This window comes from Spea bombifrons, chromosome 5 (genome assembly GCF_027358695.1).
Source record: "Spea bombifrons isolate aSpeBom1 chromosome 5, aSpeBom1.2.pri, whole genome shotgun sequence".
Lineage (NCBI taxonomy): Eukaryota > Metazoa > Chordata > Amphibia > Anura > Pelobatidae > Spea > Spea bombifrons.
This window is the reverse complement of record NC_071091.1, coordinates 39,869,564-39,895,781: the sequence shown is the minus strand read 5'-3', so window position 1 is coordinate 39,895,781 and position 26,218 is coordinate 39,869,564. Positions and strand designations below refer to the sequence as shown.

General features: G+C 37.6%; 1 protein-coding gene across 2 annotated transcripts in view; it reads left to right on the top strand.

Moving 5' to 3' along the window:
• Positions 1-23,118, top strand: part of GOLGA4 (golgin A4) — a 71,243-nt gene extending 48,125 nt beyond the window's left edge. Inside the window, exons 13-25 of one of the 2 annotated variants that reach the window (XM_053468197.1) lie at positions 768-899; positions 1,746-1,901; positions 3,379-7,295; positions 7,769-7,890; positions 8,678-8,808; positions 11,656-11,766; positions 13,903-13,923; positions 14,014-14,082; positions 14,837-14,912; positions 15,371-15,474; positions 15,946-16,032; positions 18,650-18,706; positions 21,726-23,118. In XM_053468197.1, the coding sequence (XP_053324172.1) occupies positions 768-899; positions 1,746-1,901; positions 3,379-7,295; positions 7,769-7,890; positions 8,678-8,808; positions 11,656-11,766; positions 13,903-13,923; positions 14,014-14,082; positions 14,837-14,912; positions 15,371-15,474; positions 15,946-16,032; positions 18,650-18,679 (4,956 nt within the window). In that variant the 3' untranslated portion in view covers positions 18,680-18,706; positions 21,726-23,118. The remainder of the gene's footprint in view (positions 1-767; positions 900-1,745; positions 1,902-3,378; positions 7,296-7,768; positions 7,891-8,677; positions 8,809-11,655; positions 11,767-13,902; positions 13,924-14,013; positions 14,083-14,836; positions 14,913-15,370; positions 15,475-15,945; positions 16,033-18,649; positions 18,707-21,725) is intronic. The other variant, XM_053468198.1, reaches the window with a different exon arrangement.
• Positions 23,119-26,218: the final 3,100 nt, after the last annotated feature.

Below are 26,218 nucleotides of genomic sequence, written 5' to 3'. Positions count from 1 at the left end.
GCGGCGGACATTACTGTCCGTCTCTGGAGGGGTGCCGGGTGCCGCTCATCAGGGGGTGCCCCCCGCCCCCTAGAGTGTGACGCCCTGTGCGGTCGCACACCCCAAAGGCCGGTCCTGCTCTAAGGGGCCGGGAAGCCCCCACCAGGGCTGGCCTTAGGGGTCTGCGGCCGCACAGGGTTTAAATTAAAACATCGGGGTTTTTTTTCAACTTTATTTAACATCCTCCATGTTAAATAAAGTTAAAAAAAACTTTATTTAACATGGAGGATGTTAAATAAAGTAAAAAAAACCCCGATGTTTTAATTTATACCCTGTGCGGCCGCAGACCCGTAAGGCCGGCCTTGGTGGGGACTTCCCGGCCCCTTAGAGTGGCGGACCCGGTAGGTAGGGTAGGGGCCTGGAGCTGCAGCTCCATCAGCCCCTAAGTCAATGTGGCCCGGCCCACCGGGCAAATGCCCGGTGTGCCCGATGGCCAGTCCGGGCCTGTATATATATATATATATACACTCTTCACAGCTACATGCCATTAGTGTAAACCCATTTATATAGGCATACTCAAAGCTATAATTCAGCATTTGTAATAATGAAAGACAAGATGTATTGCAATATCCAAAACTACTAATGATTGCATAGCCATTTAAATAATTGCGTAATCATTTTGGAAGCAATCTTCCATTGTTCCTGAGGCATGACATTAAGCATCTAAAGTATGATTTTTAAAATAATATATATATATTTTCATGACAATGTGTTCTTTATTAATACAGAAATCCTGTGATGTGCGTATCAATGAGCTTGAGAAATCGCATGCTGAGGCTATGCTAGGCAAAGAGAAGGAACATGAAGCAAGAATTAGAATCTTGGAAGACGAATTAAAGGAGCGTTTGAAGACAACGCTAGTAAGCTTATAATTCTCAGTTGCACCAAGTTCAAATGAAATATGAAAAAGTATTGTTTAAATCAATATGTGTGTTGCATATATATAAAAGTGAAATCCCATATACCATAAAATAATCAATACATTGTGCCTGCTGGTTTGAAACATAGTATGTTGGTCAGAAAAATTTGTTTTAAATTGTGTGCAACTTTATGCATATAAATTACAACAATGAAAAATAATTAATTGCCACATGGAGCCAGAAGGTAAAGATTCAACGTTACATTGACTGAAGCTCCAGGCCATTCAGATGGTTTCACGTTTCACTTTTCCCTGAAACAAGGTGTATTGTCATGATGAAAACAAACTTCATTTAAATCAAATGCTTTGAGGATGATCCCCTAAAATATTGTCATTCCCATGATTTCCCTTGTTCACTAATGACCCATATTGGTCTTTTCTAGGTAAAACACGATTATGCCTATACGGTCTGTTTTTTTGACACTTCCTGGAATTGCTTATCACATTCAATATATATAAGTCCATATATTCAGAGCTTATAATAAAATTCGTTACATTGTTTAATAACTATAGACCCCTAGCAAGCGGTTATTTTTATACGGTACATGTTGTGCTACCCTAGCTAAAATACAGTTTCTCTCTCTCATGTGATAATACGCTGTCCAGAGCCCTCCTTGCATGCCGCCGTTTAAGGGGAAAATGGGTGGGGAGTGGGGTGCGTCAGAACGGCTCTCCTGCAGCCCAGAGTTTCCTGCTGGCAACCCAGAGAAGTGGCGCTTTTCCATTAGTCTCCGGCCGAAACCCGTAGAGTTCCCAGGTATGCTTATTTCCTATTATTTCGTTTTAGGCAAATCAACAAGAGAACCATATAAAAGCCATGCAAGAAAAAGATCAACAGGGCTTACTGGCTTTGGAAGAGCTGGAGCTGCAGAAAAAAGCCATTCAGTCACAGACTGAAAACCAGCTTCAGGAAATGCAGCAGGAAGTTGAAGATTGCAGAACGGTAAATGGGGCATATAGTTTGTCTTAACCATCATGTTTTTCTTTTGCATATATTACCCAACACTGCACCCAGGCTTTGTCAGTCCTTGCCATACACTAACATACAGTATATGGACAAAAGTACTGGGGCACCTGACCGTTAAACTAACAGGTACTTTGATTACAATGGATTCTTAATACATAGACTGTTCCTACAATCTTGGCAGCATAGCATTGTCCAGAATGCCTTGGTATGCTGAAGGGGACATACCAAGACATTTTGGGCAATCCTATGCTGCCAACTTTTGTGGGAACATTTTGGGGAAAGCCCTTTTCTATTCCATGATGACTGTGCCCCAGTGCACAAAGCAAGGTCGATAATGACATGGTTGGATATGTTTGGTGTGGAAGAACTTGACTTTGCCCACACAGAGCCCTGAACTCAACCCCATCGAACACCTTTGGGGATGAACTAGAACAGAGATCTCCAAAGGTGTTCAAGAGCCAGGCCTTCTCGTTCTAACATGAGTGCCTGACCTCACACATGTTAACGCCATACTGTAACATAAACGACACCATACCCGCTAGTACCACACTCTTATACACATGCACACACTGGCTAACGCTATACATATATAAAAATGTACACACTGTACTTTCTCGTCTCCCTTTTTGTGTGCCATCCTTCCCCGTGTCCTTCCCTTGTTTTGTCAGGGATGTTACATCTCTGCGCCCCCTCGCTTTCCTCCATCTTGTCCTATTTTGATTGGCCCCTGAGGCCCTCTATTCGGCCTATTGTTTATGCCAGGGTGGATGTATGCTGCCGCGATTTTATTGCCCATGTACGCATATATTGCTTTACTTTTGGTATGCAATGTGTTATATTTCCTGCATTATTTTTGCCGCTGTGAATGCCCTGTGCTCGACAATGCTGGCCCACTGCGTTGGGCTTTATTTCTGCCTGTGCTCTGTGGACTTATGGACCCCTCTCCCCATCCCTTTTTTCTTTTGTCTTCCCTCCCCACTTATCTCCTGTTCTGTTGTTCTGATAAAACAATAAACATATATTTACAAAAAAAAAAAAAAAAAAAAAATGTACACACTGATTCTGGCACTACAATACAGTAGGCATACTGACTCTGGCACTACACATTTACGCACACTGACGCTAGCGCTATACATATGGCACATAAAACATATACATCGATACTAAAGAATACATACACACACTCAGACTGACTCCTGCAACTTACATATACACACACGCACGCTAACAGTAGGAGTGATCTAATGAGTAGGAGAACAGGAGTGCAAGCGTATACACTCATATAATTCTTATTTTAATGAGTGAATACACTGTTACGTTAAATAAGTGATGTTATGATATCTGTAGATTAACACGATTTCATCAGATGAAGTCTTCTGTTTTTACTCATAACTCTTGTTATACATTGTGCTTTCATTTTTTTTAATTTTATTATTTTGGGTTTTTTCGACAGAGGATTCTGGAGCTTGAAAGCTTACTTGAAAAATCTTCTCAAGATATTGATAGCAAATCTGAGAAATTAGCTACTCGTATTGAATCGGAAACAAACAAACACAATGCAGAAATCAGTGCAATAATTGAAAATCATAAACAAGAGATTGAGAAACTTGAACGAGAAAAAGAAAAGATTTGGACTGAAAAGTTTGACCTTCTGAAAGAAGAGCACAAAGTAAATATTAGTGAACTTCAAGAGAAGCATAAGCAAGAATGGGAGGCACAGCTAAAAGAGAAGGAACAATTATTCCAGGCTCATATTCAAGAAATGAACGAAAAAACCTTGGAAAAGCTGGATGTGAAACAAACTGAACTAGAAGCTCTATCAGCTGAACTCTCAGAAGCTGTAAGATCCCGACAAGAGATAGAGCAGAAGCTGATTGTAACCGAGCATGAAGTAGACAAACTAAAACTGCAGTATGAGAAACAACTTGGTGATGAGAGGAAACAGTATGATGAACAACTTATTGTAATAGAAAAAGAAAAGGAAATACTTACTCAGGGAGTTGAAAAGGGCCTCAAGGAAGAAATCAACCATCTGAAAATATTGCTAGATGGCAAGGAGAAGGAGATTGAATTACTACGCACAGAAAGCCAAAAACTGTTGGAAGCTACTAAGAAAGCTGAAGCTGACTTTCAAGAAGTCACTGCACGTCTGGATGAAACCCTCCAAACACACAATAAAAAGTCACAGGAAGAAGCAGAGGCATATGCTGTGCAGCTTACCATATTGCAGGAGGAGTTAAAGTGTACTAAAGTAGATAAAGATAATCTGAAAGAATTGGTAGATACTACTACTTCAGAACTGGGGTCCTACAAGGGCCAGCTGGAAAGTTTGTCCTTACAGATGGAAGAACAAAACAAAAATATGACCGATCAACACAACACTTTGCAACTGCAGACTGATGCTCAAATAAAAGAGTTTAAAATAAAAATAGAAGAGCTGAGCAAAATTGCCCTAGATAGAGAAAATGAGACTATAAAAATGAAAGAAAGTTATGAGCAGCATGTTTTAGAACTTAACCAAAACTTGTCTTCCACAGAAAAAAAACTACTATCTCTGCAAGAAGAGTATCAAACCAAAATCAAGCATCAAGAAGCTAAATTTGAAAAGATGAAGCAGAGAATAAAAGAGTTGCAAGAGTCATCCAAGAAAAAATATATTGAGATGGAAAACAAACTAAAGAAGGAACTAGAGAAAAAGCAGCTTGAGATGAATAATAAAGAAAAGCAGTTCAATGAAAAAATGCTTGAGATGGCACATGCTAGTTCAGTAGGAATTAATGATACCATGTCTCAGCTGGAGGTGAACCATAAAGAGCAGATGCAAAGTGTCAAAGAAACTCACCAGAGAGAACTAGAAGAGATTGCCCAGGCCTGGGAAAATAAACTCCATCAGCATGTTGAAGAACTAAAGGAGAAGCATGAATTGGAACTTCAGGAAAAAGACCAGGCTGTAGTAGAGGTAAAGCAGCAGCTGACCAGCATCATCGGAGAAAAGGAGGAGGCAGAAAAACAGATACTAGAACTGAAAGAAGCAAAGAGTAAATTAGATGCTTCTTTATGTGAAATACAAGACCAGTTAAGTCAAGCATCAGCACAGGTTCTTGCTTTGATGCAAAATGAAAGTGACCTTAAAGCACAGCTTGAAATAACAGCAAACGAATGTGTTAATCTCAAAAATGACAAAACTATGTTTGAGGAGAAACTTGGTGGGTTAAAAGTATCTCTAGAGAAAGAAAAAGACAAAGCCGTGGAGCTAGCTAATAAGTTACACCTTGCAGAAGACCACTGCCAACAGGTAGATTGTCTTCTCGATAAAGAACGGAAAGACTTTCAAAGAGAACTACAAGTTAAGCTTTCTGAAAAAGACTTGCAATATAATCAGCTGTTGGCTGAGCAAGAAAAGAAGTTGGATTCTTGTTGCAAAGAGGCTGTAGGTTTGATAGAATTAATAACTGGTGGTTTGACTGAAAAATACAATAATCAAATGGATAGATCAATGTCAAGGATTGCACATTGTGAAAGCAAAGTAATTAAATTGATAGGAGCCATTACTAAACACATGAGAAAAATAAATAATCTACAGATAGAACTTGAGCAAATAGTTAAGCAGAATGATTCTACACAAAAATCATTACACCAAGCAACGGTTCAATTGCAAGAAAAAGAAAATGTGATTTTATCGATAAAAGAAGAACTTCAGACTCTCCTTCTTGAGAAAGATGCCTTGCAAAAGGAAGGAGGAAGCCATCGAAAGGCAGCAGATGAGAAGGAGTCTTGCATTACTCAACTAAAAAAAGAACTTTCTGAAAATATCAATAAAGTTACTTCTTTGACAGAATCACTGAGGGAGAAAGAGTCAGAGGTAGTGTCTTTGCATACATTAATAAATGAGTTCAAGTTAAAGCTTGAAAATAGCATTGATTTGGAAGAGAAAGAAAAGGCCATAGCCTTTGTCAACACACAGCACAAAGACAGCCAGATAAAATTAGAAAATCAAATTCAGGACCTCATGTCCAAAATTGAGGCTTTAAATCAAGAAAAGATGGCTTCTTTAGAAGAGGCAGGTAAATGGAAAAATATGCTAGAAGAGTGGAAGAAAAAAGCAGAACTCAAGTTTACACTGAATCACAACACAACCAAAGAGTTGAAGGAACAGATTGAAAAGACCATTAAAGAAAATAAAGCCAAAGAAGAAGACCTTCAAAAAATGGCAGAAGAACTTGCACATCATCGCAGGAACGCAGAACAAAACCAGTTTATAAGTGAAAGTAAAAAGTCTGAATTAACCAGCCAGTTAGAAAGTCAGAAAACAAGGAATCTTGAACTGGATGATCAGGTGGCAAAATTAATGTCTGAAAATAAATGTTTGCTAGAAAGGTTGGAGACACAAACTCTGCAGAACAATAACGAGAAAGAAGAACTTCTTCAGAAGCTAGATCATACCCAGCGTGCGGTCACAGAAAAAAACAATTCCTCCATAGAAGCACAACAAAAAGTGCTGGAACTTGAAAAAGAAATAAGTTCCTTGAAAGAAGACTTTGCAGAGAGAGAAATGGCATGGGGGAAGGTAAAAATTGAGCTTTCTCAGACTAAAGATAAAGAGCTAAAAACACTTGAAGAGAGGTTAACTTCAGAAAGCTCTAATAAACTGGCAGAGTTAAAGAAAAAAGCTGAACAGAAAATTGCTTCTGTTAAGAAGCAGCTTATGTCTCAGTTAGAAGAGAAGGATCAGTCCATAAGAAATGCAGAAAGCCAACTTAATGACTTGAAGGAAAAGATGCAGAAGAAAGAGCAGGTTGTGGAAGAGGCATTGCATCAAGAAAAGGAAGAACTTGAAAATAAGTATGCTGTGCTGCAGAGTCAACACAGAGATAAGGAAAGTGAGTTATCTAAAATCAGCGGTGAACTAGCCTTAAAGCAGCATAAAATTACAGAGCTAGAGGAAAGAATTGACAGTTTGCAGAAAACTCTTTATGAAAGTGAACAGCTTGTAAGAGAAAAGGAACTGACTTTAGCCAGCGAGCAGGAGGCACGGAGGAATGAAATTGAAGAACTGTCTTCCAAATATGAGAATAAGTTACTTGGGCTTCAAGGAGAGCTAGCTATCAAAGATACAGAGATCAAAATGTGTAAAAAGAATGCAGAAGAAACAGAAAGAGCTCATAAAGAACTTAAAGTGATGTTTGATGAAGCTGAGTCCCAGGAGAACACTTTGAGACAGAAACTGGTTGAAGCAGAGGGTGACATACAAAAATACCGTAAAGAGGTTGCCAAGCTGCAAAAGGACATGCGCACTTTAAGGAAAGAACATAACCAGGAGCTAGATCTGCTTAAGAAAGAACTCACTGAGGAAGCTGAACAAAGAATTAAGTAGGTTTCACATTTTACTGTTTGCCACTGTTCAGTAAATTGGGGCAAATATTATAAACACCTTTGTAAGGCTTTTTGCATTGCCATTGCTTAAGTGCACATTGTATACAAAGACTTTTATAGAAACATTCACCTGTGGTTGTGTGAGTGGATGAATTCAAATTATATAGCCCTTCAAAAACAAAATAGTAGAAACAAATGTTGTACAAATCCATACCATTATTACTACTACATATATACTTTTACATATGGCTTTCACTACATAAAATGTGTTTTTTCCCCCAAAAAAAATACTTTTAGCACTTTAGTGAGTGTCAGTAAGTACTTACTTGACATAAAAATGCCTACATGCGATTGATATGTGAATCTGAGTTATGAATTAATCTTTGAGATGAAGGATGTCATTCAAATGCCCAGTTGCAAAATCGTGTTGCTTTTTTGGCATCCCATTTACATTTATTTATATTACCCAGACATGAGCAAGAAGACATGGAACTGAAACATAATTCCACTTTGAAACAGCTGATGAGGGAATTCAACACTCAGATGGCACAAAAAGAACGTGAGCTGGAAACTGCCATTCAGGAGACCATTGGTAAGCACAGCTGTTAAACTCTTTCAGCGCTGATATTCACAGTGAAGTTTGGCGATATGAAAGCCAAGAATTATTTTCTAATAATTTGATAATATTGATTACTTGGAGCCCATTAGCTGATATTCACATTGTTATGTAGATTTGAATATTGCAAAAGTTGCTGTTAAGAAACTAAAAACAACAAACCACGTTGCCTATATAAAACCATTAAAACATGTTCTATTTGTGTAATTTCTAAGCACTAAAGGGAAAGTTGGCAGGAGAGCTGTGGTTCTAATTCCTTGTCAAAAAGTCTCTGTTTAGAAATATCAACGCATATGCATAAAAGTGGAGGCTGAGGGAGCAGCAGCTCCAGGACCATCTAGGAGAATTGAATGGTTTACAGCATTGCTCCGTCAATGTGGATGTGTATTCATAAAATAATTGCTACTTGGATTAAATTAAGAGCACATATCCCCCATTCCCTTTGATTGGATGCACGGTATGCATATGCACAACATACCGAGAAACTGCCAGTGTAATAGAAAACCAAAAAATGTACAGAAAAAGTCTAAATGCATTCATTTAAAATATTTATAGCAATTATTATAATGTAATGAAAACGCTATTAGGGCCCTCTAATTGTGCATAAGCAATACAGTTGTATTGCAGTTTATATACAGCGTTAGTTTTACTGAGAAACATATAATGGTATTACTGGCGCTTTGTATGTTCTTATGCTATTTACTAAAACTTAGTGGAGGTTGTTAGGTATTGTTGAATCGATTCTAACATCTCTTGCGTTCAGCTAAAGCTCAGGAAGTTGAGGCAGAATTAATGCAGACACAACATATAGAAGCAACACAGCTTCATAAAAAGATTGCGGAGAAAGAAGAGGACCTAAAGAGAACAGTTAAGAAGTATGAGGAAATTTTGGAGGTAAGTGGCAAACACAACAAGACGATAATCTTATAGTTAAATTATTTGTATATATTTTATATGCAACGTTAATGTATTTCATGGTCATCCTTTGCCTCTGTGTGCTCCTGCATCATCAGATTAATCTAAAATTACAAGTCCATAGAATGATGGCACCTTTTCTTCTTACGATGTAAGACACCTTTTCAGGGTTATAGGCTAAGCTACACAGGTGCTCATCCACCTTATTCTTTTTATTCACTTTATTTTGCCCACGAATACCTTTAATTTAGAATACGTAAGATACACAATAAAACATACGGTTATTTGTGATTACTTTTACCCGCCCCTTCTTTTGTCCCCATCTATTTCATCTGTTGTGTTTTTTTGTACTCCATAAACCTAAGCCAGTATTTTTTTTCTTCCAAATGCTCTGTCAGAAATTATGGGAAATTATGGGAAATAGACCCATATTACTAGTATTTCTTTATGAGAATTCAATCATTTCATACACTGTCATTGCTTGATTAAATGTTGTATGACATAAATTTACATTTTAGGAGCTGAAGAGAATTTTCAATAACCACCTACTGATATATTCGATTAATTGGAACAAGTTGTTCCTCGTTGCTTGTTCTTGTGAGGTACAGCTGTGAGACTGTGCATGGTGTGCTATTGTATTTCTATCATTAACTTCTCATTATTATGAAGGGTGTTGAGCAGGACTGGCTTTATTACTACAGATCTGGTAAAGTTTTATGAGAGTATTTTCCAGTGCTTTAGTATTGGGAAATGTACAGTTTTTTTGGTTTTTTTTTTGGTTTATTTTTTTGGTTTATTTTTTTTTAAAAAGAGCATGGTGGATTATTTAACCTCCTCAGGACAAATATTTGTGGGGGACAACAGTGTCCCTTTTCAATCGTATTTACCGTATTTGCCAAAATCAAAATATTAATTTAGGGAAAAAACAAAAAGCCTGAATATAAGACTACCCTATAGGAAAAAAGTTTTACTAGTAAATATTAATTCATGTAAACTAATTTTCATATTTAATAAAAGCTATGATTGAGAAAAATGTATTTTTTATTTCCTTTTATTTGCCAACCCCCCCCCCCCAGTTATGCACATCTGCCCCCAGGCTTGCCACTCTGCCCCCAGAAATGCCTTATACCCACCTATTTGCCACTCTGCCCCATGATGTGCCTTTTAACCCTCTATATGCCACTCTGCCTCCAGAAATGTCTTATACCCTCCTATATGCCACTCTTCCCCATGATATGCCTTTTAACCCCCTATATGCCCCTCTGCCCCATGATATGCCTTATACCCCTATATGCCACTCTGGCATATAGGGGGTTAAAAGGCATATCATGGGGCTGAGTGGCATATAGGGGGTTAAAATGCATTTCTGGAGATATATATATATACTGCTAACAGCAATCACACTCCTATCAAGCCAAGGCAGCCAGTACATGCTGGAACCTGGGGATGTTAGAAGTGTGATTACAGCCTCCCTATGCCATGCTACCACCCCCACCCCCCTTACACATCCATGCTATCACACACACACACTCATTCACAAACATTTAAATACTCATTCATTCCATTAATCACACATACACACACGCTCAAACCCCCCAGCTCCCCACCCCCTTACCTGAACTGCAGATCTCCGACTCGCAGACTTCTGCAGGGGCCCAGCTGTGCGAGCAACTTCTCTGGCCCCACCCCCAGAGGAAGGAGGGGGGGCAGAGTTATGTGAGGACTGTGCTAGCTTCCTGTTCTCCTGCTGCTAATAGCAGAGAAGCTGCTCGCGATCAAAGCCCCGTAAGCAGCACGGCCGAAGCAGAATGAGGTCTGATTAGAAGACGACCTCGATTATAAGACGAGGGGTATTTTTCAGAGCATTTGCTCTGGAAAAAACCTTGTCTTATAATCGAGCAAATACGGTATTTTCAGGACAAAAAAGGTTTAAAAAAAAAAAAAGTGTTTGTGTATATGTGTATATATATATATATATATATATAAAATGTTAGGGAGGGACACATTGTTTTTCAGATTTACTGCTTGTAACTTGCACACAGCTAGTGAAAGTGAGGAGAAAAAGCAAATAAATTCATAGGCCTGTCCTGAGTTTTTCAAATTTGTTGTCCTGAGCCTGTAATTTCAATAGTATTCACACACCTTCAAATTGCTACAGTAGCATGAAGTATATGCTTTTGAAAAGTACACACTGTGGTATTTTTTTCTTGTCTGGTGTATGAACAACTTCAGAAAAAAAGTGTTGTGAGTTATCCAACAAACACCTGTAAGAAAAATATTTAAGTGATTTCTGGGGAGCAAGATTATGAACTATATTTACTCTGTAGCTCTTTATATGCTCATGAAATGCTTTTTTTCTGCGTCCTTCTTGCCTGCGAACTTTAGCAATTTTCTTTCCTAATGTAGATAAAAAAATTTAGTGCATGCTTGTGTTTATATTGTACTATATGTTGAATTTCTTTCCACATACCGTTGTGTGAGCCCAGCAAGGCATCCTTCAGCAAAATGTTTTGTGAACCACAGAAGCGGTATTGTCAAATGTGATCTGTTCTATATCACATCTTGTGAAAGCATCTCTATTTTAAGAAATGTTTCCAGAAATTATTTACAGATTACTTTTATGACTCTCCCTAAATTGGCATTTACTCTAAATATTCTAGTGGCTGAATACCTTACTCTGTGGTGTGGTATTCAGCCCTTGTTTTAAATGATCATAGTGCTTAAAATAACTGGGAACATGACTTTTTTTCACTTTTAGAAAGCAAATTCAAACATTTTAGTTTCTAATATTCAAATTCATTTAATTTTGTCTTTTTTTTATTTAAGGCACGAGAGGAGGAAATGACAGCGAAAGTCACTGAGTTACAGGAGCAGCTTGAGAAATTGCAGGATGAGTTATCAAGAAAACAGGAAGAGAGTGAAGCTCAAGATGGAGAGGTGAGAAATGGGTGCAGACTGAGATTAAAAGAGCAGTCATATCTCTTTTTTCATCTCATAACTATTTTTTTCATTTTACCTGTCCCTCCTTTTTTTTTCTTTTCACTAAGTGGTATTGTGTAAAACACTTGACCCGGTCCTTCACAGATTGATTTCACTTTAACTTGTCCTGCAGTGTTGCCGATGGCCGACGGCAAAGTTCATTGCTGGAAGAGGAATGCATGAACGCAGCCTTGCAGTATACCACTAGGCAAGGAGTGACTGCACACTAAACAAGCAGTATTTACGTCACTTTTCCTAGCAAAGCCTTCATTACTGAGCCACAGTAACATATTTTGTAAATTAGGAAAGAATTAAGGGTAATGGAAGAGTCTCTTTGTTGCAGGTCTGGGTTGGATAGGACATTTTTCACAATTCAGCTGACTGGAACTAAAGACCTCACTCTGCAAACATTCAAAGTTATTCACTCCAGCCATCGTATATACTTTAATGCCCCTTTAGATTTTTATAGTATTCGTGGTGATTGATCTAAGCCCTTGACCCTCCAGTTTTTATACTATTACCCCTTGTTCTTAAAAATATATTTTCCACCTGTACTGTGTTGAATCCCTTTATGTATTTAAATGTTACTATGATGTTTCTTTTTTACTCCAAGACATACATATTGAACCCTATTTAGTGTTTCCTGATAATTTTTATACCACAAACCTTTTGCCATTTTAATGTTTTATTTTCCTGCAGCACCATCACAGTTAACCATTGTTTTCTCTATGTAATGAATCATATACAAATCGGTATTAACTACAAAAACTAACAATTTTGCTTAACTAATGACTACCTGAATGACATAACTAATTTTAAAATGTATTGGTATATCCTGCATGTCATTGACCAGATAGACAAGAGTGTTTACAACATATCAAACTACAAACGGAATTAAAAATGATGCAGTCAAGGTGTTATTGAACTGCAGACTTTCAGCTTTAATTTTACTTTAAATTGGGTGAATAGTTTAGGAATTACAGCACTTGTTATATTTAGACCCTCGTTTTGAAAGGACCAAAATTAATTGAGTGAGACACTGTTTCATGGCCAGGTGTAGGCTGTGCCCTCATTTTATTAACAATTAAGCAGCTAAAAGATCTGGGGTTTATTTCCTAATGTGAAATTTTGCTGTGAACTCTCAAAATGAGGTCCAGAGAGCTGTCAATGGAAGTTAAGCAGACCATTGGCTGGAGAAAAACACTGAGTGGCTAAATAAACAATTTTTTACATTCTTAAAAAGAAAAAAAGCGTTGGTCCACACTAAAAGTCCTGGATGACCACAGAATGCAACTGTATTTGACGAATGCAAAGTTATCTCCTTGTTGATGAAAAGCAATGTAAAGAACGTTCTACAGAAGGTAGGCATATCATTGACTATAGTAACAACATAGGATTTTCCACAAGATTCAAACCAGTGGTAAACCTCACGAATAGTAAGGACAGATTAGACTTAATCTAGTTCTGGAACTTTGGACAGATGAAATGAAGATCAGAGTGACGGGAGGAGAAGAGTATGGAGAAGGGAAGGAATGGCTCATGATCTTATGCATGCTGCAAAACTGCTGTGCTTCATAGTACAGATGGACAAACACTCACAAAGAAGGGTCCTTGAAGTGGATCTTGAGGGATTTTTGATGGACCGAAGGCAGGGTAAAGGACGGAAAAGCCAGGGGAGGGCAGGAGCAGCCTTTCACAAATCTTGCAAGCAAGCATGCGAACTAAAAATCTGAGATCATTGCATGAACAAAAACCGGTTAAGAATGTATTTAGAGATGGGACATGTAAGTAGGGGGAACCTTTAAAAGTAAGAGTCAGGATAAAAAAAAAAAAAAAAAAAAAATGAGGGAGTGTTAGCATTAACCATCTTGATTAAAGCTATAAATCTGCACTTCAATTGCATCTTGAATGGTTAATTTCAAGTACATTGAGATTAAGCCAAATTATGAAAATTGTGTCACTGTCCTGATATTTATAGACCTGACTGTATATCCAGCCTTACTTTTATCATTTTAGACTCCTTTTCTTCTGACTCTAAAGTAAATGGCAGTCTCTGTTATCCGTTTCATCTTTTGTTCCTCTTTTGCATTCTAGGATCCAGTATTTGAATTTCAGGTAAAAATATTTATAATATTTCAAATCTAATTGACCATTAATACTCATGTCAGTTCCTGCACTAAAAGCTTCTTTCTGGTTCCTATTTAGGTACAATTGGCTCAGAAAACGTCACAGCTGAATGAAGCAAAGCTGAAGGAGCAAGAGCTAAAGGAGAAAGTTTGTATTTTCTTTTGGATACACGTTGAAATGATTGCTTCTTTCACAAGGCATTTCACAGATGATGACCCTTAATAAACCTACCAACTGTGTTAAGAGAATAAAATAAACCACAGAGGCTCCATTAAATACACCCTGTCCTTCCAGGGTGCATATTTACAATGGATTTTCATAAATATTCTTTCCCAATGCGTTACTTTTATTCCTTGATGGAAATACACATGTGTAGCACATGGCCTCTGCTAGCCACTAAGTCTTTCTGGTGCACAAGTGAATATTTTGAAGTCTGTTTTATTGTTATCTGTTACAAATTACTTATGTAATGATATTAACCCCTTAATGACAAAGCCTGTACGTGTACGGGCTCAAAATGCATTGTTTTTAATGGGTTTAGGGACCGCCCATTGTCCTTAAGGGGTTAAATCACTGGCTTGGTATGCTTTCCTTCTGCTCTAAACATTTATTGGGTCCAAAACAGTGTATACCCCCATATGAAAGAAGTCTTGCAGGAAGGGACAATAGTTTTATGTTACACCATTGCAATCTATTTAACCTTGATTTAAATTCATGTACATGCAAAGTACTCTGATATCACTCTGTTCTCTAAACCATAAATAGGTGAAAAGTGGAAAATCTGACAGTATGGGGTCCTAAGCCCTGTGGAATTCCATGCACGTGTACATTTCATTTATTTTATCATCTATTTGTTAATTTTTTTAAAAGAATTAAGTGTGACATTTTGTGATTTGTACAGGTTAACATGATGGAAGACCAGTTAAAAAGCTATTCCCAGGGTGTGTTTGTTACTCCACTTGGTACACCTTACAAAGGTAAATCATACATTTGTCACCAAACATCCACTTTTTTGTTTGTAGAAGTAAATCTGGTTTATGATATCCTCACATGTACAATGGCTTTTGATGGTCACCACTAATGTTGCTGATATCAGGACATTTGTAGCTAAATCCACTGTTTTTTATTATTAATAAAATCTCTTAATTTTTATAATCTTAGACTGATATTTAACATATGCATTCATTCATTTAAAAGATTGTTATACATTACACCTTGTTCTGGACATGCTCACAAGCAGTATGTAAACCATTATCCCATCCCCTTATAGATTATTTATCATAATTTTACAGCATCCACCCATAGAGATTTAAAATGTATACTATTGTTTAACCTGTTCAACTTGTTGCTTCTTGTCAGTCTTTTTAATCTAAGAGGACAGAGATCATTTGTAAACGTTAGCCTTTTCTGACCTTTTTCACAATTTCCTCCTTAGATGTTAATCATAAATACACTGATGTTTCTGTCTTTGGTGAACCCACCGAATTTGAATACTTAAGAAAGGTGATGTTTGAATACATGATGGGACGTGAAACAAAGGTATGAGAGTGCATATTACTAAATCCCTAAGCAGAAACTAAGCAGTCTTGTGTACTGCAACGGTCTGCCATGTTTCTCATTTTTAAGTCATAGTGGTTCTTACATCTTACTGTTGTCACTATGATGCCTCTTTGAATATCATTATTAACCCTTTTCAACTGTGTAGTATATTTCCCTAATGTTTTACCATGCAGAAAGGGACCAATCACTTTATAGCATAATTCCCTAAAATCTCTACTTCCTTCTCAGGTACTGGTAAGTTCTTAAAAAGGCACATTAACATACAGATCATTGCACTGATTGTGCTTAAGGTAGTCGATCATAATTTCTGCTTTGTCGTTGTCGTTGTCATCTGGACTGTGACAGGTTTCACATCCCTGGCTAGACAATCTATTTAACAGTGGTAGGCAGATCTTAACATCCCTTTAAGAGTGTACTTTTGGCTAATTCCAACCTTCTTTTCCTACTCAGACAATGGCAAAAGTAATTACAACAGTGTTGCGGTTCCCACCTGACCAGGCTCAGAAAATCTTAGAAAGAGAGGATACCCGAACTGTGGTAAGGGTGGACATTATCTTCTTCTGTTTAACAGATTTTGTTCAGATTGTATTTGTTAAATGCAAATGTGAACAATGTAATAGTAATTGTATCTTTTTCTTTTTTATTGTAATTTTAGTAGTGCTATAAACAAGTACAATTTCCTTAATTTTTTTTTTCAAAACTGGTACGTAACTTAACTACAGCATCCACTTAATTGTCCTCTTATTTAATTGTCTAGGAGGCTAGAGTACCAATGGCTCAGATAAGTAGCAGCAAGGTTCGATCCTAAATCCAGCCACAAATAAATCATGTTAGTCCTTAATTCACATAAATGAACGACCCTGTCTGCTTTGTCAGAACAGTCTTCTGATATTTTAGAAGTTGCAGTAACCACATATTTTACATCCATCTGGCCATAGAGCAACAGCTTGAAAACATAATAAATGATGGGAAATAGTCTGATGTAGCTTGTACGATAACTGCTTTTTTTGTTTGGATGATTATTCTTCCTGCCGGTGCTTGGTAAGATGAAGTTTGTCTTCCGTAGTGCACCTTCTACATTACGAACTAAATGTATATGATGGTTTGGGTACCTTAGAAGAGTGCCATAATATAATGCATCTCTTTAATAGTATCATTTTAAGTTGTTTTCCATATTTAAAGCATATAATTCCTCAAATGTCCACAATTGTGATTAACTACAAATGTATCGCTTGAATACATACAGACAAGAGTAAGTTGTGGTTCAGTTGTTATCACACATCCTCAGTGGAGTGGCAATTCATCATGCACAAAATATGTGTAACAGAAATGGTGAAAGTGAGTATGTACAACATTTCTAACATAACCAGCACAAAGTGTCAAAATAAAGCAGTTGGCTGTTTCCTCTGGTGGGCAGACTGTGTTGCCCCCTCTGTCTGATGCTTCATGTGGACTTTACCGAGTGTTTTACTTCTAAACAAAGGGAGACATTTTGTCTAAAGTAATTATTAGAATCATTATGAGCCAAGTTTGCTATCCTTTTAACATACACTTTGAAAAGCTTCACAAAGGAGATGAAACCATGGGCTTACTGGTTGCTTGTACTTCCTAAAGACACAGGATAAATAAGTGTTTGTTACAATGTGTGTATGTACTGTACTTTGCACAGTACGCCGAACAAATTCTAAATCAAATATTTAGTGTGACCATCCTTTGCCTTAAAAACCACATAATTTCTTCTAGGTAAACTTGAACATAGTTTTTTAAGGAACTCTGTTGTTCCAGACATCTTGGATTTAGTAGATTTAGGCAGCCTCAGTTGCTTCTCTCTTTTCATGTGATCCCAGACAGACTTGAATGAATATGGCTGTATGGTTGGGGTTGTTGTCATGCAGAATACATTTGGGGCCAATCAAATGTCTGCTTGATGATATTGCATGATGGAAAAGTATCTGCCTGTACTTCTCAGCATTGAGGAGACTGTTAATTATGACCAAATCCCCAGCTCCATTTGCAGAAATGTAGCCCCAAACTTGCAAGGAACCGCCACCATGCTTCATTGTTGCCTGCAAACACTCATTCTTGTACCACTCTTCAGCAAAAACACTTGCAGAAGGCTTCAGCCAAATATTTAAAAATTTTTACTCATCATTTTATTTGGCAAATAAAATTCATGTACATTTGATGAATATTAGCTCTGGGTTATCGTTTGAGAACATTGACATGTGAAACGGGGATTGATAGGCTGGAACTTCAGTTCTACTCGCATTAAAAAAAATGTCTGATGTAATATACTCAATGGAATTACAAACCTGTCCACAGCTTACTACAGTTGTGTCAATCAATCACTTAGCAGTAGGTTGTTGGCAAAAGGTTTGCTGGCTTTCTGTACACAGATTACTTTCTCTGCACTGTTAAAATCTTAAGTATTTCTTTACGATGGTGTTAAAAGCTAATTCTATAGCAGACAGCAAGCTTACACTAACTTTGTTACCTTTCCTCATTATTAACCTGCCATCCTACTGACACACCTAACCGTTTATTTCCTATAATATCTGCATGACAACATTCACTTTGTGGTAAAAAGCTATATTGAGAAGTACTGTATTGGTTCCTAGCCAATTGAAACTCCAATGTTATAGCTTTTAAAAATATTAAGAACAAAAATTTGAACAGTCTTTGTAAAATAAAATATAGGTGCTCGCCAGTGGACCAGTAATCATTACTACATTAAGTTACATAGTGCTCCCGTTCTTGTAAGAGCGTGGCTATATTTACGGCACAGGGTTACCCACCTTTATGGCTGGCCTCGGTTTAAAGATACCTAATGATCTTTTAAATATAAAGACCATTATCAGATATAATATTAAAAGTAAAAGGTTTTCTACAATTAAGACTGTTGGGCATTTCACATCTAAATAAATCTAAACTGGAATGGGGTGCTTAATAACGTTATTTTTCAAATACAAAAGTATGGATAACACATTAGTTTTACATGCACTTAAACCTCAGGTACATACAAACATAAGCTAACAATGTGAAACTAACTGGTATAGGAAGTCAAAATACCCTCCAATTGCAAACAAAAGGGTTCATATAATTCTACTAACTGTATATTTAAATTCACTTATCTCTTTTCTCCCTGGCTTTATAGTTTACCCAACCGCGCAGTGGTATCTTCTGATTCGGTCTGAGCTTAGTTAGCATGCGGGTGAGTGAAGCATTATATATCTTCTAACGCTACTAATTCCTAACAAACCTTTGCATGTTTTTTTCTTATTGAAAGCATTATTTAGAAGTTATTTAATGTATCGAAGCTTTATAAACAGGTGTGTTTCTCCCCAAAAAAAAATAAAAAAAAAAATTGTATGTTCTATTATCATTATTTTTATAGTTTGTCAGTTAAATGTGTCTTTTATTTTTTAGATTATGATTTCATATTTACACATAAGGAAAATGGGAAAGGGCACAAAAGAAAGAAAATAATCAAATTAAACATCTTTGGATTTATTGGGTAATAACTTGTGGAGAAGAACAGCCAAAGAACTAACAGACACCCTGCATACTCTGGATAATAACAGAGGCAATTGTAATATTGTTATGCCATCTGCAGGCAGTAATTGGGCTAATGAATAGCAGGTTGTATCACGCAATCTTTCTATCACCACTTATCAGAGACACTCGTGATATTTATTAAGGCCATTTGGGAAAATCTTTGATCTCTTTCTAAGTTGCCCAAATCAAGGAAGCGCATGGTGTTCTACAAATTTTTGCTTCTGTGTCCCTTTGCACTGAGCATCGACCAGAGTGCGCTTCCACCACAGAACCCGTAAGGATTAGATCAACCTTGGAGAAAAAGAGAGAAAGATAAGAGTGTATTTAACAGACACCATTTAAACACTATTTGTGCTCCTCTGAATAATGGTCATCAGACTTTTGTGTATGCAAATAAAGACAAGTGGACCCATTTTCAACCTCAGAATTGCACATTACTTTTTCTTGGATAAAATGTCATATATACTCTAAATAAAGGCTTTTTGCAGGAGACTCATAGGTTGTTTTTTTTTGTGCTTAAATATTTTTAATTTTTTTTATTTTTTTTTCATATAATCAAAAAACTTGAGTACCAGTATTTATTCTCACAGACAACAAATCACCAGCAATACCAAAAATAAATGTGTTTCCAATGGAGTAACAAAGAATACTGGGGGCTCTATGACCCAGCTTTTGTGTCAACAATATTCTGTCACACATAAACATTTACCAACACATTCATATGGGCACTTATAATAACATACAGATGTCATGAAGGGCTGAGCTGGTCCTGTATAATGCATTATTCAGTGTGTGAATAGACTTATAGGAAAGCTCACTGATTTAACTATACAATATATAAGGCCAACCAAGCTCTTCTAGCAGCGGATTCTCCGTGATGTGACTTCGTAATGTGAAGTCAAGGAGCTGAAACACAACTCTTCCTTTAGTAAATAAACCCTATAATTACGCACAATTATAAACAGTGACACATCACACACATATACATACAATGATTGACAGATATATACAGAAACACGACACACAAACTCTTCTCCACAAACTGACATATATGGACACCAAGTTATGAATTTCAGCTTATTGCTGTAGATGTCTAACACTTTAACATCTCTCCAACACAAATGGCACATTGATATTTCCTTCTGACATTTTATTTTTTAACAATGGAAGGAAAAAATCTTTTTTGCAAAGTGACATTGGTTGTGGTAAAATGGTAAAACGAATGAACTTTATTGCTCGCATAGTTAAATTTGTTACATTATTAGGTTTTGTTTTTGCGTATGTATGTAGCCTTCGTAAACAATGTGCGCTAGATTGTTCGGGTTGTTTGCGATTTTTGGGCACCACAGATTTTCACCAGTGTCATTGACTTACATATTTAAATTAGGACACTAAATGTTTTTTTTTTGTTTTTCGGCCAGATTGTTACTGTTTTTGAGACTATTATTTTGCTGAAATTTTTACTAAGCTTTTTTTAGTGGAGTGAAGAAAGTAATCTCGAATTATTTCTCTATATTTTGCACCATCCATCATTTCTTAATGTTAACATGATGCCAATGCCCTACTTGATGTTGCAACCACCATACTTTACAGTAGGGGTGTTTTCTCAGTCATACATCATGATTTGAGTTTTGGTCAAAAATCTCTATCTTGTTCACATCTGACAACAAAACATTTCCCTTATTACTGCTGTGGTACTTTCATGCTTGTTGGCACATTAAATATACAGTATTTAATGTTGCTTCATAAATTTGCACCAAATTGTACCATTTGTAATTTAGTAATGCAAGGAGTTTAAACACACACACATATACCCTTATCCTTAGAAACAAACTGATGTGTATTGCTGGCCACACTAAGATTTTGCAAGGAAATATGTTTCTCACAATAGCCACCGGTCCTTGTATTGAGCAGTGAAAGGTGTTTGTGTGCACATGTCCTGATTGCCCCTCCCTGCATGTTGGGTGCGGGCCTAAATGGATCACAGGCTTATGTGTCCTTCTTTGCTATGTTGTTTTTTTCTGTTAACCTTATTGTAATGCTACAGCTGTAGCACGTGTCCCTGTGCAGTTACGCTTGAAGACACTGCTGAGGTTTGATAAACGTCAAGCTTGGTGCTCCTTGATGTTTGTGGTACATGCACAGTAGATCCTTGCCAGGAGATTGGCTGCATCATCCGGTAGCACTGATTTTAATAAAATAATTGGAACTGATCATGTTACTTTCTGCTTCATTGCCATTTAATAGAATCCCACGTTGTATGTTGCTGGTCCAAGTAGCTTTGTAAACATGTATAAAAGTTGCACATACAACTGTTGCTATTGCTTTTAATGATTTTTTGAATACTGTATGAGTAATTAAATTTAATAATGCAGCTTTTTTACTGGTCTTCTAAGGTCAGTCAAAAGCTTTTCCTAACTTTTATCGGATACTTTTTGTGTGTTTTTTTATTACTTCTAGATTATTTTAGCCACTAAGTACACTTCTGTTTCTAAAAAAAATAAATAAATGGTTATTGTAGTATTTTTGTCACACAAGTTCTGAACCCCATAGAATTTCACATATCAAAACGTCAATTCAAACAGTCTTGCTATGACTTTACTTGCTTAGTTAACGCATTCCTTTTACATTACAATGAGGACTAACTGGCCTTTTGTTTTTTGTTTTTTCTTCAGACTTGGCTTCGATCATCGTCCTAAAGTCTTACCTACACTGACATCCATTTGGAAGATGCTGCATCATCTAATTTTTTTCTTCCAAGAGCTGATAAGATCGATTGAAACCAAATCTGTATGCTTAGCAATCAAGAACTTACCATTAATTGCCTTCTGTAGAGCAGATGCCCCATGGTGACTGTTTAACCACCAAATGTTTTTTCCCTCTGCTGTATCTTTTAGTAACACATAATGTAGTTATTATGCTATGTTAAAATCAAAGTTAATTTATTAAAAATAAGGGTTTTTTTCTGCCTCTTGGCAAGTTCATACTTTAATGCTTCCTTTAAAAATTGGCTGTTCCATCGAGACTCGGGAATGAGTATACACTCACTTTTCATAAAAAGGTGTTTCTGAGTATTACTTCTTTAACATTGTATACAGATGGAGGGAATGTGACACACAAATTTCCAGAGTGTGTGGGGTCATCTTCAGATACAGGCCATATTCTATGTAAAAGCCGTGTAATACTGACATCACAGACACAGTGAGGAGAATTTTGCAGTGATGGATTGCAGACTTGGATCTCAGTATGTGCTTCCTCAGCTGTGGCACTCCCAGGGAGTGCGGTTCAGTGGGAGGGACACCTACCATCATTTTAATGGCAATTCATTTAAATTTTCACGTCAATTAGTTTTATAATATTGGTATGACCTGTTAATATACTCTGACTAGCATTGCTCTGACTAAAGTACGTAATTCCACTACATTTTTGACTTTCTTTTGGGAAACAATTGTGCAATATTTTAATTTGGGTTTGTGTTGTACTTCATTATCGGTTTAATTTTCTGGCATAGTATAATTTCTTATTGTTAGATTTTGTTTGATTTGGCCCATTTCTTTAAAGGGACAGTAATGGTATGAATTGATCTAGATAAGAAGTTGCTATATATAAATTATATGGGCTTGGGTATTTTTTCATTGCTTTATTTTATTGCAGATCGTACTCCACTAACCTGTTTTCTTTTGTACATTTTTCTGTTCAGAATTTCATCTTTTGTCGATAGGTTTTATCTTCCTGATTTATTCTGCCACTCTCCATAACATATCACAGCAATAAAAGTAAGAACAGTCAAGCCCCATGACTCTTTTTAGTGTGAGCTTCTCTTTATGTATAAACTCAAGCTACAAGCCATTGCTGACTCTTTTAAGCTTATATCCTTGATGAATATCTAAAACTGGAGTACCTCATGGTTTTTGCGTAGCTTTTGTACCAATATTTTAGAGGGATTAAATATACTGCTGTAAATTGTAAATAGTTGCTGAATGAATGTATCATAACGGTGTTCTGTGATGGTTTCAATGTTAATCCTAGAAAAAGGCCAACTGAAATAAAATTTTATTTAGTAAATAATACATTGTAGGTAGTTTCTTGAGTAACCGTATCATTAACTTCAATACATGTGAATTTGTGTAACCCATTAGTGGCCCTATCTGTACATCCTAGTATCTTTACTAGCAAAATCCTTAGGACATACAGAATGGTATTTTCTTCCCTGCGTGCATACACTGATCAGCCATAACATAATGACCACTAGCCTAATATTGTGTAGGTCCCCCTTGTGCTGTCAAAACAGCCCTGACCCGTCAAGGCATGGACTCCAATAGACCTCTGAAGCTGTGCTGTGGTATCTGGTAGCAAGATATTAGCAGCAGATACTTTAAGTCCTGTAAGTTGCGAGGTGGGGCCTCCATGGATGCATCCTGGTGCCATGTGTTCTCCAGGTTAGGGATGCACACGCACTCAGCCATCCACGGGATGTAAAATAAAACTTGATATATCAGACCAGGCCTTCATGGATTGGACTTGTTTGTCCAACACATCCCACAGATGCTCAATTGGATTGACATCTGGAGAACTTGGAGGCCAAAACAACACCTTGAACTCATTGTGGGCCTCAAACCATTCCTGAACGATTTTTGCTTTGTGGTAGGGGCATTATCCTGCTGAAAGAGGCCAATGCCATCAGGGAGTGTTGTGTCCATGAAAGAGTGTACATGGTCTGCAACAATGCTTAGGTAGGTGGTACATTTCAAATATCCACATGAATGGCAGGACTCGAGGTTTCTCAGCAGAACATTGGCCATCACAGTGCCTTCTTTCCATAGTGCAGTCTGGTGCCATGTGGTTCTACTATTGCTCCGTGGTCCAGTTCTTATGCACACATGCCCATTGTGTAGGCACTTTTGGCAATGCACAGGGGTCAGCATGGGCACCCTGACTGTTTTGAAGCTACCCAGCCCTATACCCAACAAACTAGGATGCACTCTGTATTCTGACACCCTTCTATCAGAACCAACATTAACTTTTTCAGCAATTTGAGCTACAGTAGCTTATCTGTTGGATTTGACCACACGGGCCAGCCTTCTCCTACCCCCACGCATCGATCATCCTTGGCCACTCTGTCGCCAGTTCACTGCTTTTCCTTCCTTGGACCACTTTTGATAAGTACTGACCACGTGAGCCCGGGAACACTCCCACTTTTCTGTCAGAACCAGCATTAACTTTTTCAGCGATTTGAGCTACACTAGCTCGTCTGTTGGATTTGGCGACACAGTCCAGCCTTTGCCCTACACGTGCATCAATGAGCACGCAATTTAGGAGTTCCTCTGACCCAGTCATCTAGCCTTCATAAATTGTCCCTTGTCAAAGTAGCTCAGATCCTTATGCTTGTCTATTTTTCCTTCTAACGCATCAACTTTAAGGATGAACTGTTCACTTGCCGCCTAATATATACCACCCAGTGACAGGTGCCATGATAACAAGACTATCAGTGCTATACACTTCCCCTTTCGGTGGTCATAATGTTATGGCTGATTGGTGTATATTTGGGTATATAAAATATCTTTTGGTCTGTACACTGCCAGGTTCTGCTTGAAGGCCAGTCTTCATAAACATCTTTAACCTTTCATAATTGGAACTCAATATGATATTATAATTCTAGAGCAAGAGTTGTAAGGCTATAGCTATTGTATTGATGATATTGGGTAGCTAATTTTAAATGGTTTACATATTTTTCAGCCTACATTCTGATTATATAATTTAGTCCAGTAGGCGGTGCTGTAAGCCAAAATATGGTATCTGTTCCATTGACACTGAGTAAAGTAAAACTAATCAAATCGTCAAGCTGTGTAAATGTGGTTTTAGATCCACAGGAATATTTCAGTATAATGAAACAGGAATACCACAGAAAGTGAACTCTAGCCAAATTAAGGCTGTTCATTTGAAAAGGACCTTAATTATGCATCCGATAATTGTAAGAGTATTACTGAGATTATCCATTTTAAATGGTGTTATTCGTGGTTTCTACTGTGCTGCTTTTGTGATGTCTACCATTTCCCCTCCAATCTAAACATATATGTATTAGAAAATATTGCATCCATATTCCCATTTTGGGACTCACAAGAACAGAGACTTCTGGATTTCTTATCATGACGCAGCAGAATGCATTCTGAGGTGCTGGACTGACAATTTGCATTTCATGCACTTTATCATATATGTGGCGTTTATGTTCATTAACGTAGGTCATCCTCTCTAAAATCCTGTGTTGGTCTATTTGATGTAACACATGGGCAATAGAAGGAACGTCAGAGGATTTCCACTTTCGAGCTAACAAAAGCTTAGCAGCCATAAAAACTTGAATGACCAATTTCCTGACATGGGATGTGATGCTGTCTGGGAACATATGTAAAAGAGCCAGGTCTGGGTTGAAAGGCAACTTAATATAAAGGATGGAGTGTAAGAACCCAAAAATCTCTTTCCACAGTGTAGCAATAAATCGACATGACCACCAGACGTGAATCGTAGTCCCCTCTTCATTGCAGCCTTTCCAGACCATGACACTCCCACCACCATGCTTGACTGTAGGTCAAGGACACACTTTGTACTCCTCCCCTGGTTGCCGCCACACACGCTTGACACCATCTGAACCAAATAAGTTTATCTTGGCCTCATCGGACCACAGGACATGGTTCCATTAATCCATGTCCTTAGTCTGCTTGTCTTTAGCAAACTGTTTGCGGGCATCATCTTTAGAAGAGGCTTCCTTCTGGCCATGCAGACCAATTTTATGCAGTGTGCGGGGTATAGTCTGAGCACTGACAGGCTGACCCCCCACCCCTTCAACCTCTGCAGCAATGCTGGCAGCAGTCATACGTCTATTTCACAAAGACAACCTCTGGATATGACGCTGAGCACGTGCACTCAACTTCTTTGGTCGACCATGGTGAGGCCTGTTCTCAGTGGAACCTGTCCTGTGAAACCGCTGTATGGTCTTGCCCACCCTGCTGCAGCTCAGTTTCAAGGTCTTGGCAATCTTCTTATAGCCTAGGCCATCTTTATGTAGAGCAACAATTCTTTTTTCAGACCCTCAGAGAGTTCTTTGCCATGAGGTGCCATGTTGAACTTCCAGGGACCAGTGTGAGAGCAATAACATCAAATTTAACATACCTGC